The 12,500-nt window shown below is 38.6% G+C and overlaps 1 protein-coding gene across 2 annotated transcripts in view; it reads right to left on the bottom strand.

The window, feature by feature from the left end:
- Window positions 1-11,832, bottom strand: part of tcf7l1b (transcription factor 7 like 1b) — a 76,199-nt gene extending 64,367 nt beyond the window's left edge. Inside the window, exons 1-4 of one of the 2 annotated variants that reach the window (XM_081349501.1) lie at window positions 11,338-11,832; window positions 10,999-11,233; window positions 10,820-10,892; window positions 9,135-9,262 (exon numbers count right to left, since the gene is read on the bottom strand). In XM_081349501.1, coding sequence (XP_081205627.1) covers window positions 9,135-9,262; window positions 10,820-10,892; window positions 10,999-11,184 — 387 coding nt within the window. In that variant the 5' untranslated portion in view covers window positions 11,185-11,233; window positions 11,338-11,832. Of the gene's footprint in view, window positions 1-9,134; window positions 9,263-10,819; window positions 10,893-10,998 lie in introns of both variants that reach the window. The other variant, XM_081349500.1, reaches the window with a different exon arrangement.
- Between the last annotated feature and the right edge of the window lie 668 nt (window positions 11,833-12,500).

Raw genomic sequence — 12,500 nt, 5'->3', positions numbered from 1 at the left:
TTCCCTCATATTAGTGGGAATCAGCACCACCGTCCGCTGAGAGTCCGAGAGAAACTTTAAAGATCGGATAAACAACTTGTCTTGTCAAAAACATCCCAGTGCGGAATTAAAGTGGGCGCCTTCTGTCTGAACCTGGCCGACTCCGAAGCGCCTGCCTCAGATTAATAAATTGATGAAAAAATACATTTATACACACACGCTCATCCCAAGTAGCTTCAAAGGCCTTTCATTGATGTCACTGAATGTAGCGAGAGTGTGTGTGAGTGTGTGTGTGTGTGTTCGCCAGTCCTCACGGGGGGTCGAATCTCTCCTGAAGGGCCTAGCGCTTGAAAAGCCAGTGAAGGCTATAAACAGAATATGTAATGGCAGGGACTGAACAGAGGGAGGGATGATGGGCAAGCTATGGGTGGCAGAAGGGGCTGACGCCAACTCCCGTTCTCCTAAGAGAAAGCAAGGAGGAGGGAAGGCCAAGGCTGGCAGTGTTTCACACAATTCAAAGAGTATGGAGCTCGCGCAGTGCACTCATCGTTTTTCTAGGACACGAGTTGAATGGTTGATGGGTTTATAGAGAGCTTATGTTTGGACTAGACACTTCAACATCCCAACTCCCTAACCATCTAACATAATGTGAGACAAATGCGAGAGGTCAACGAGAAAAAGTTCACCACCACTGTTTTGTTCAATGTCTTTTCAAAGGATCTCAGCACTCCAGCGCAAAAACATAACTTAGTAGACGGTTGAAAATGAGGCTGTGAAGGACAGAAATGCAACCTGTTCATTGGGCCTCGTTATTCGTGAAACCAAGGCATGGTTCAACCAAAAAAATGTATTTACTTGCGAACTAATTACCGGCTAAAAACCAGCAGCCATTTTCAAAACCATGGCTTGTGACCATCTTAAAGAGGACCTATTGTGCTATTTTCCATGTTCATCTTTCTTTAGTGTGTAATGTTGTTGTTTTGAGCATGAAAAAGCTCTGAAAAGTTGCAAAGTCCCTCCATTGGGAGTTATTCTCTATATCAGTGTCACTGTTTCAGAACTCCCTGAAATTTGAGCAGTCTTGAGTTTTAAAGAGTCACAATATTCCTCTTTTAAATAATTCCCACCCAAGCAATGTGCAAAATAAAGGACTAGTCTAGCCGACCAATCAGATCCCACCATGCTTTTCAGAAGGAGGGGCTTCATAGAGACGGAAACTAAACTGAGCATGAACTTTGTAAAAGGGCATCATTTGGAGGATTTTCCAAAGGGTCCAAAAAGTACCATATATATACAGTACCAGTCAAAAGTTTGGAAACATTACTATTTTTAATGTTTTTGAAAGAAGTCTCTTATGCTCATCAAGCCTGCAGTTAAAAAAAAAAAAAAAAAAAAAAGTAATATTATGAAATATTATTAGAATTTAAAATAATTTTTCTTTTTTTTTATATATTTTAAAATGTAATTTATTTTTGTGATGCAAAGCTGAATTTTCATCAGCAAGTACTCCAGTCTTTGGTGTCTTATGATCCTTCAGAAATCATTCTAATATGATGATTTGATACTCAGTTATTATCAATGATGGAAACAGTTGTGCTGTTTAATATATTTTTTTGGAATACTTTTTTCAGGATTCATTGATGAGTAAAACGTTAACAGCATTTATTCATAAAAACAGCATTTATTCAAAATAAAAACATTTCTAACAATATAAATCGTTACCATCACCTTTTATCAATTTAACGCATCCTTGTTGAATTAAAGTACTAATTTCTTAAAAAAAAAATAGTTATTGTTCCCAAACTTTTGAACGGTAGTGTATATTGTTACAAAAGATTTCTATTCTAAATACATACAGTTCTTTTTAACTTTTTATTCATCAAATAATCCTGAAAAAAGTATCTCAGGTTATAAAAAAAATATTAAAGCTACACTGTGTGATTTTTACCCCCATCTAGCGGTGAAATTGTATATGACTACCCAGTGAATATTTGTTTCTGTTCCTCTCAATTCCGAGGGCGTTTTAACTCCTACGGTGGCCATATTATTCCAAGATTAACATGGCTTCCAGTTATCGACTTCATCCATGACAATAATAAACAATACGTCTAAAATGAGTAAAACTACAGGACAGATGTCAGGAGGTAAACGTCACCCTTGGAATCGGCTATCCCAGCACAATCAGATTAGGCTAACGTTACAATGTGTACAAAGTAAAAGCAATTAAAAATAACTAAAATTTACCTTGTCCTTTTTTTTTATATAGCTTAAAAAAATTGCGCCTTTAAAACTATTCATCACCTGTGATCCGTCGCAGCCATAGACTGTAAAAAAATGATTTTTTTATGCAGCACAGATTTATGTTACAAGGTAAACAATACTTTTTCACCATTGACGCGAGGATGAAGTTATACTTGAGGTCGTTCTGGCGTTATGCACAACCATGCTATGGTTAGACAAGCAACTATAAAACTTCGAATTTACATGAATTACAACAGGCTGAATTACCTGTCGAGAAGAAAGCAGGCAACCTCGGCGTCCGTTTTAAAATCTTTTCTCCTCATGAGCTCTTTCCATCTGGGAAAAGTTACTCCAATATTGTCTATGGTCTTGCTGATTTGTCTGTCGCGTCGACGTTTTAATTCTCTCTTTCAAGTGCGAGTACGTACACACACACACACACACACCACACTATCTTTCAAATCTGCCGGAGCTCGCGAGTAATCTCCCCCTCGCATTCATTACGGTGTCACTGAGTGAAAAACGCAAAAGGCGAAGCTTGAATTTACAGGTATGTCCCTCTTTGGCTAATGTAGTTTCAAGATGGAGGGGCAACATGGCGACCGGCATTCGAACCCCTCACCCGTATGTACTTTCAATGGCAGATTATAAACTTAAGAGAATACTTTATTACTTGAAAGAAGTAAATATACATTAATGAGCACATATATTTTTGAAAGAACTAAGTGTTTTTTGCAAAGAATCAACTAAAAAAGTTACACAGTGTAGCTTTAAGCAGCACAACTGTTTCCAACATTGATCATAAATCATCATATTAGAATGATTTCTGAAGGATCATAAGACACCAAAGACTGGAGTACTTGCTGATGAAAATTCAGCTTTGCATCACAAAAATAAATTACATTTTAAAGTATATTAAAAAAGAGAAAAATTATTTTAAATTGTAATAATATTTCATAATATTACTTTTTTTTTTTTTTTTTTACTGCAGGCTTGATGAGCATAAGAGACTTCTTTCAAAAACATTAAAAATAGTAATGTTTCCAAACTTTTGACTGGTACTGTATATATATATATATATATATATATATATATATATATGATGTGAAAATTAGGGGCCTTGAGACAGCATGACATATTACACACTGCATTTTGGTTCCCTGCAGCCATTTATTTATTATCAATGGAAAAATGAAAGGCATGAACAAAAATGCTGAGTACACAAATGAACATCAAGCCAGTGCATGTGCCTTCAGACTAAAGTCAAATGTTTGCCAAATGACATTTGCTTGTTTTTAAGGCTGAAAAAAAAAACATGTAGAAGTCAGTCGAGACTGTTTACACAGTTGTGATCACAGCATCAACAAAGAGAACATTTGGCAACTACCTTTAAGATCGCCATCAACAGATCTGTCTCTCTCTCGCTCACTGGTGAGCAAACACACACGGTCAGTGTATAACCATAATGATCAGTCTGATGAAGTTACAGTTACACACTCATCACTGTCGCAGCGGGAGACTGAAGACATGAAGGGACAGCTCAACAATGATGACAGAATCTTCATCAGTCCAAACGAGTCTAAACTTTATTTCATGAAATAAAAAAGACATTTAGAAGAATATTTACGCTGTTCTTTTCCATACAGTGAAAGTGGCCAGAGGCTGTACAGCTCCAAAAATGACAAAAAATCAGCATAAAGGTATTATAAAATAGTCCATATGACACACCTGCTATATTCCAAGCCAATTGACTATTGTTGGGGTTTTTGTCATTTTTTTAAAGTTGAAAGCAAAAAAAACTTCATTCAAGTTCATTGTTTAGAGAAGAGCAGAGAGAACGTTCTCCTTTTTGTGTTTGGTGGGAAAAAGACAATCATATGGGCGACATGAGGGTGCGTAAACTTTTCCTTTTTGGAACCAAACAGGTATGGCCACTAACACACACTAACAGTTTACTCACACAAGGACAGGATATTTAAAAAATAAACACACACACACACACACACACACACACACACACACACACAATAGCACTATTGACTCAACCGTGTCTCGAAGATTTTAAGTGCTAAGAGTGAGAAAACCTGAATGTGTAAAAATGCCCAGGGGAAACCTGGAATGCCGTAAAACACATGTGGCATGAGCTATGATGATATGCTCAGGGATTACAAAAGTGTGTGTTTGTGTGCGAGTTTGCCCTGTGCTATTCTTCCCCAAAAGACAAGACTAAACAGTTTAAAATGCGTTTCCACTGAGGTGTGTTTGTTTGCCGGTGTGGGCGGCGCGACACAAAAGCCACAGTTGCAAGGTTTGGCGAGTCGCTCGGTTCCTTGTTCTGTAGACGCTCGGGCCCAAAACCTGACTGCGTTAAAATAACACGGGACTGTGCTGAAAGCTTTTGCACTGGGAGGTAGAGACCGAAATTAAATGAAAAAAGAGTCTGAAAACCGATTATGACCCATGTGCTTCAATGGCTTTTCCAGGAGAGTGAAGACTTGACCAGAAAATCATTTCAGCGTGTAAATGTGCATTAAAATACAATGTTAGACCGCCACAGGCCCTTGAAAAACATTTAGGATTGAATGCATTCAGTACGTTTACAACACTGCATGTCAAAACCTGTCATTGAAATGAATGGAGGCATTGCTGTGGCGTGAAAGGGAAGAGGTTGTAATACAGGACAACGACTTATGAAATTATCTTTGACAACATGTAACTTTTACATGTTGCGAGCTGGATTCAAACTCGTTTCGCCCAAGTGAGCACCAAACTTCAATATGTTTTAAATGCCTGCAAAAGCACAAAACAAGGAAGGATTTTAAAATCTTTCCGATGCCACAGCAAATGAAAGTATTCAAAATGTGGCTTAATTTTATTTCGCCAACAAATGCATTGTAAATACACTCTGAATACTCAATATATATCGAGTTCTCTCGGTTTCCAACACAAGCCCCAAGCAGACGATTCCTCAGGCAAAGCTTGAGCATTCATCTCAGTGACAAGCATTGAGAAGAGCAGAGCTGGTTGGCCGACACACTCAATCCTTAAAAACAGTCCCACCGGATTATTGAGGAATGTCAGCTCCGAACAGGCCCTAAATCAATTATGGGAAATCTGTACGCCTGCATTTCCCCACATCTTTCCCTTCTGTCACTTCATACCTCTGTTTCTTTCCATCTTCCACTTATTAATGTCTTCTATTCAGCTCTTTTTCCCCAAACTCGGTTCTACACACCGCTTTTTAAAGTTATCTGGACGGTTGTCCTCGCTGCTAGCTGAATAGAAATGTGAAGAAAACAAATATCAAACAACAAGCATGAGGTCTGAACTGAACTCAATGGCTTTGGCTAATCTTGTGTGAATCTGACTGTAAGGCCACAAAACACTTAAAGAAAAGTTCAGGTTTTGGTGGGGGTGGCAATTTTTTTTCTTCTTCTTTTTAGCAATTTATTCCATTGATGTGTTGAAGGTCTTCAGCATTCACAATTGCATTCAAGGTTAGTGATTTGAATTAAAGTGTGGGTCTGAACACACACCCACTTTTCACCAACAGATTCAGACTGATATTTCAGACTAGCAAAATAATAAAAAATCGTCCAGTTGCAGTCTTGCCATGCAAGACAGATTCTTGCGTTCAAAAACAGATGTGAAAAAATCCATTTAAAATAAATATTACGTAAAAAATTTGTACTCAATTCTTAATATTTTGTTATATATTTATATTTAGCTAGCCAATGCATCTAAACGACTATTTTGTCATTACAAGAGCTCCTATTGCAAAGCACATCATACAATAAATATGATGTAACCTGTCACTCAACAACAATAACCTCAATGCATGTTAAGTGTTTCTGTACGTGGAAGAATGTTTAAAAAAATGTAAAGGATAAAAGAATGGTTTTGTTTGTGTTCCTTAACTAAAACCACAGGTATTCAAAACTGCACATTCCCTTTGGCATTTTTTTTTTTTTTTTACTTCTTCCTTTTTTTTTTTACACACAACAGAAGAAAACTATAAATATTCCATGAAGTCTGTAAATTCAGAGGAGCTTCTCAATTCCACCTCGGGGGTTTCAGAGCAACAGCACAAGAACTGTACATATTAGTTTAGAAGTGACATGATTAGAAGTTTACTCTATTTGCGACTGCTTTAGGCTTCACTGTGGCATTCAAGGCCTGCTTTGAGTGCCGTGCAATCTCAGATACCTGTAACATGATTTGTGTGCAATACAGTAGTGACCAAACAGTCGTTTGGTTAGGAAAGTCAAAGTGTAAATAAATATAAATGTAAACAAACCTTACAGAACCAGAGACCAATTGTATTGCATTTGCACTGTTACAAATACAATGTATGTAGTGCATCATATAAAAGGCAAGAGACCAAAATATTTCAGACAAGAAAAATTGCTATTGGGGAAAAAAACATTTTCTTTTGAAACAGACTCAATCTTTCATCCCATGGTGAAAGTTTAATGGCTTTCATCCAGACAGAGTGCATTCTCTTTTATATTCAGTTCCCCAAATTCTCCACTTTACACAAAACATTCAGCCTACTGTTAAAAACAGTTGAACCTATCGAACACCTGGATAACATTGTCAAATTACTCAAATTCTCAATGCAAAAGGCTCATGCTTATTCCTGGCAAACATACTCTACGTTTGTGTATGCGTGTAAAAGTTGGAGCGTAACCACAGAAGATCGCCCAGATTCTGACGGGCTCCTTCAAGTTCTTCAGCTTTGTTTGGAAACTTCCTTATGTGGTTTTGACAGCTGTGACTGAGGCTGTCTGAGCGAGAGCTTAAGATTAGTGTGTAAATATCTGAAGTATGCCAACTACTCATTGTCTGACGCGCAGCTCGCTCTAGAGGTGGCGATTGACAGGCTAAGCCCATCTGCCTCGATGACCTCCCATTTCACTTGGTCCACACTGGGATAGATCCAATAGGCTTAACGCAGGAGAGCCGGAGATATCTCTTCCTCCGAGATGATCTGTTTTCAGGAACTTTCAGATAAAAATACGAGCACCAATATGCTCGGGTTCTGGAGGTTATGAACTTGTAGCGATCCGAATACTGTGAGGAATAATACGTTTTAAATGCCTCTTTTTCAAAACACGATGAGGGAAAAGATTAGATATTTGTCTCGCATGTGCATCCGGATGCATTCGGTTGCGGTGCCATTTTACTGTGGGAAATCTCTTGACCATCTCCCATCAGCTAAACGAATTAAAATAAGTTATAATCCTTATCCTGAATGACATCATCTGAATGTTCACTAGTTAACTCATATTAGCCTCTGGCTCTTTAATGCGCATTATATTAGTGGTAACAGAGGGCTTCTGTGCTCGTGACATTGACGTAATTCCCCAACATTTGAGTCAAATATGGTTCTGCGAATACTTGGCCATGGTTACGAATCATAGCGGAAATCTTGCACAAGTTTGCGAGTTGCAGGTACAGCCCGAGGCGATGTTATGGGTGGGATGAACCATGGTAATTTAAGAAATAGGCTCTTCCCACAACAACACACTATAGGCTGAGGAACAAAAGAGACATGGGTACCAATGCTACTATGCATCTAGTCTGTAAGGAGCAGCCATTAGGCTAATGAGGGCCAATGGAGATCCCAATGAAGCCATCAGCATTCACTCAGAATCACAATGTAAGACTAACGCCTCAGGAATTGAATGGAAGGGATTGGGAAGGAGGGAGAAGTGAAAAGAAACGGAGAGGCCAAGTAAAACTTGCGCGAGTGTCTGGAGGAAGGAGGGGGGGGGGGGGGAATCGAAACTTTTCGCTCAAACGCTTGGCCGGGTCCAATCAAATCACATTGCGATTCAGAGTAAAGCAGGAGGATTTGAGCTTCGGAATAAACAATGGCTGTAAAACGTGTTGATTTGGGGAGATGGCTTACGGTTTAGCCCAAAAAAACACTCCCGTTCTGCTTTTTTTCTGTGCAAAGAACCAACCGTTCATTCTCTTTTTCTGCAGAGCGCTGACGCATAACGCCACAGCAAAGCCATACATGAATGCCTGCTGAGTTCTTTGCAAATTGGGTTGAAAAGACCCAATGCTGGGGCTAAAAGGGCAGTCAACCTTTCCCAGACGTGAACACAAAACTCAAAACACATCTATAGGCAAACTCTGCAGCCCTCGGACAAGAAGAACGAACACCCAGATAGAGTTTCAGTGTGACAGATCTCTTCTCTCGGCCAGTCTAATCTTATTTTGAAGAAAGCTAAACAAGCAGTCTGAAAATGCTTAATTACAGCCCAGTGGCAGACAGCACTAAATTAGATTCACTGGGTATTAGATCAATTAGCCAACCATTTTACAGCCAAACATGAGGGATCCTCAGCGAAATGTGAGGCTGAAACACTTTAGACACAAGATTTTGGCAAATCTGATCCTGGCGATAACTCAACATGATCTCTTGGACTACAAATAAATGAATGCAAATCTTGTCAAATGCAAGTCAAACAGCTAGAGTACACAATTAAAACCAATTAAACAAGTTCAACAGCCTCAAACTTGAACTAATGCTAAAATGACATCAAGTCTCAGCAATCCACTTCCACATGCATATTCCTTAAATAACATGAAATTACAAAAATAAAGTCTAAATTGACTGGTGGTCTGGTGGCTAAAACTCAATTTGCATGAAAAGGGGCCGATTTTTTTATGCTCTCAATTAGGTGGAAAATGGTCAAAACCGTAGACATGTGGTTGAAGGAGATGTGGTTGAAGGAGACAACCATACAATATTCAAAAGTGGTTGACCAGGGATCCTTAATAAGGAAATATGTTGGTTTCTGTCCATACGAGGGCCATTATAAACTCTCACATGACGTTTCTCACTGGCTCTTGAACTCAAGAGATGCACAGAGACAGATAGTGTGTTTAATGGCACTCACCGTTCTTGCGCTCGGAGACAGGGCGCCGTTGGACAGGTAAGGACTGGAAAGATCTGGGATCATTAGAAACGGGTAGCCTGGATAATGTGGGCTCTTAAAAAATCCTCCATCTTGCTGTCTTCTCAAAGCTTCACAGTGGAGAGAGGAATGATTAGGGACAAACATTTTATGTAAAGAACAAGTATGGCAAGCTGTTTTAACATTTATTCCCATTATTGATACTAATAGTCAAGGGTGTAGATTTGGTTTGAACATTGGGGGGGTTGAAGTTTGGGTCTGCATATTTTTCATGTGATCATGGTATAAATATTGGGGGGGGGGGGTTGTAATGCATAGATTTAAATATTGGGGGGGTTATCTCCCCCCAACCCCCCCACAAACTACGTCCCTGCTAATAGTACTTATTTTTTTAACTAACAATTAAACACTAGTACTCATTAGTGACAAGTAGCATTGCTACTGGTGACAAACTTCACATTTTTACCATTGAATTCTATGTATACCCGTGTTACGATATTCACTTCCAACTACAATGTATTGTAATGGTTTCTACAAGCAATTGTTCATTAGATAGTACTTATTTATGACTAACAGCACCTATTCCAGGTTTACACTGAGTGTCATAAAAATAAGCATTAGTATCTAATTTATATTCCCATTCCTACTCTTTTTCCTTTTTTTTTTTTGTATATCTGTTCACATTGTTGTTTTAAATGTGGCGAATATCAGATTCCAGTGTGAACAGATCATGGTCCTGAGCTCATCTGCATGCACAAAAGAATGATAAAGACATGTCATAAGTAAGTAAAAACAGAGGACATTAAAGTAAGTGATTACGCATTTATTTGTTTGTGATTATTTGTGATTTATTTATTTATTTGCGTTTGTGATCTGCAAATTTATGCACAGGCAATATTAAAAACAAAGACGAGGCTGCGAAAAAAGAGATCAGAATTTTTAAACATTTATGTTTTGCTTGAATATAGAGTTGTCACTATAATATGTATGAGCCCTGACATATTAATGTCCTTCCACTGACTACCTTTCTAACTGTCTTGATAACGTCGGGTATGTAAAATCTTTTAAGTGATTCAGAATTGTGCCTTAAAAGACGCTTGAATTCTGATTTGACTGTTCAGACTGAGGTCACATTGCAATATCTGACCTGTTTCTGATTTAATACCACATATGGAAGTGGCCAAATCAGAATCGAAAAGCTCAGATTCCATGTGGTTTGTGCGGTTCACACTGTCATGACAAAAACAGTCACATAAGAGCAAAAAAAAAAAAAAAATCAGATTTAGGCCACATTTACCAGCAGTCTGACTATGCGTAACACTCGTTCTCTCACTGGTTTGTTGTTTTTATACTTGTAATATATAATATTTATTTCAAATGGCTACCTTTAGTCTAAATTATAACACTTTTACAAACAAAAAAAAACAGATTTGAAGCTGATTTAGGAAGTGGTATGCACACTAAAAAATCGGTAATAGAAATACTGAAAGTATCTGAATAGTTAATAAACTATTTGGAAAAAAGAACTGTGTGAAATTGGAAAAGATACCAGTCAGAGTTAGATTACTTCCAAGTGATTTAAAAGTGCTAGTAATAAAAACAGAAACTACTTTTTAAAAGAATAATTGTTAAATCGGACTGCCATAGCAGCACCAGAGAGCTCTTACCCTCGGCGAAATACTCTCGGGCTTTCTCATAACTTTCATGATCAGGTCTTGGCTGAGGTCTCCTCTCGGTTTGCTGAAGGACAGACGAGGAACGGAGAAAAACAAAGCAGAAAAGTTATTTTTCCGTCGACAACAACCACATCCATGTGTCTGTCAACATGCGGTTGTGTCTGACTTACCTCAGAATCAGATGAACTGCTGTTATTTTCCGACTCGTTCACTAGAGAGGACTTGACATCGTCCAGATCTCTTTCGGCAGAAACGTTTTCGGAGATTTTGTCCTCTTGTTCTCCCTCATCTTTGAATGAGATCATTTCATCGTTCGCCCCCAACTCATCCCCTCCACCTCCGTTAAGTTGTGGCATGTTTACGAGCGTCTTGCAACGGTTACAAAATCTAGAGTTTGTGTTGACTCTGAAGTGCACGAGAACGTGTCAGTGCGGGAGGAAACACACGAGATATTTCAGAAATAATCCTTGACACATGAATTTAAATCCAATTTGTCCATGATTACGTACGATCACACAAAGCTCGACAGTTTCATCGGTATCCCTGCAACAAACTCCAGTGAAGCGCTGTGTCCTCTTCTGCTTGTCGTCCCGACAAAACTTACCACACACACAAATAAAATAGTATTTTCACCCGATTCTACATTCCACACAGACCGAATGAATCGAGCGCCAAAAGTTGAGCCACTTTTTCTTTAAAAAAAAAAAAAGAAACGCAACCGTCAGTTAAATGCGCGTGAACAAAAGTTGCAACGGTCGCGGAGCCTCCGTACTCTCTTATCCCAAAGAAAGACGTGTTTTAATCGCGTGAAACACAGATTCCTCCTCAAATCAGCTCGTTTCTTCCATGTTTTGAATTACCACCGTCATGTTTGATCAACGGTCTCTGAAAACGCTATGTTTGGACGCGAAGAGGTTCCGTTGCCCTGTACGTTGAGCTGCTGATGGGGAATGCGCAAGCACGCAGCAGCGCGAGAGTGTGTGTGTGTGTGTGTGTGTGTGCTGGACGAGCAGAATGCAGAGGAGGAGTTAAGCGCTGAAAAACGACACTCCATTCAGCACACACACACACACACACACACACACACTCAGAGAGGTTTAAAGGAACAGTTTGTTCAGGGCTTGATTCTTGAAATAGTTCAATGACACCAGGGCTTGGGATTGTGTTATTTAAGCAATATTACAAGAGCACGCGAGCGCTGTTCTTCAGAAATTCAGCACGGTTTATAAATTCGGATGTATTCAATAACAGCAGGATTGTTTTTCTAAAACAGTTAAACAAGTTATTAATATCGAGTAGCGTTTCTGACAAATTTGTCAGTTAGTTTATATTTCTTCTCCATCATGAACGAAAAGAGAAACCTGCTTTTGTGTTTTCAAAGTTACCATGAAATCAAAATTACTTTGTTTAAATGTAATATTGCATTATTATAAATAATCTATCCGTAAGCATCATCTTTAAAAAATAAATAAAAATCGTGTGACCTCGTAATCTTTAAAGTCGTAGTGATATCAGCACTCTATTTACTTTGTTACCTCACATTACTAGGCTTGTGGTGAATAATTAATCAGTGCAAGTTCATACAGAAAAATAAGTTTGTTGTGGTAATCTTAATCCAAATCTGAAAATTTGCTTCCAAGGGCTTCCCTCCTCTGATGACGTCAGTTTGACG

This window comes from Scardinius erythrophthalmus (assembly GCF_964197995.2).
Source record: "Scardinius erythrophthalmus genome assembly, chromosome: 20".
Classification (NCBI taxonomy): domain Eukaryota; kingdom Metazoa; phylum Chordata; class Actinopteri; order Cypriniformes; family Leuciscidae; genus Scardinius; species Scardinius erythrophthalmus.
Note: the sequence above shows the minus strand (reverse complement) of the source record. Positions and strands in the feature narration are given on the sequence as shown.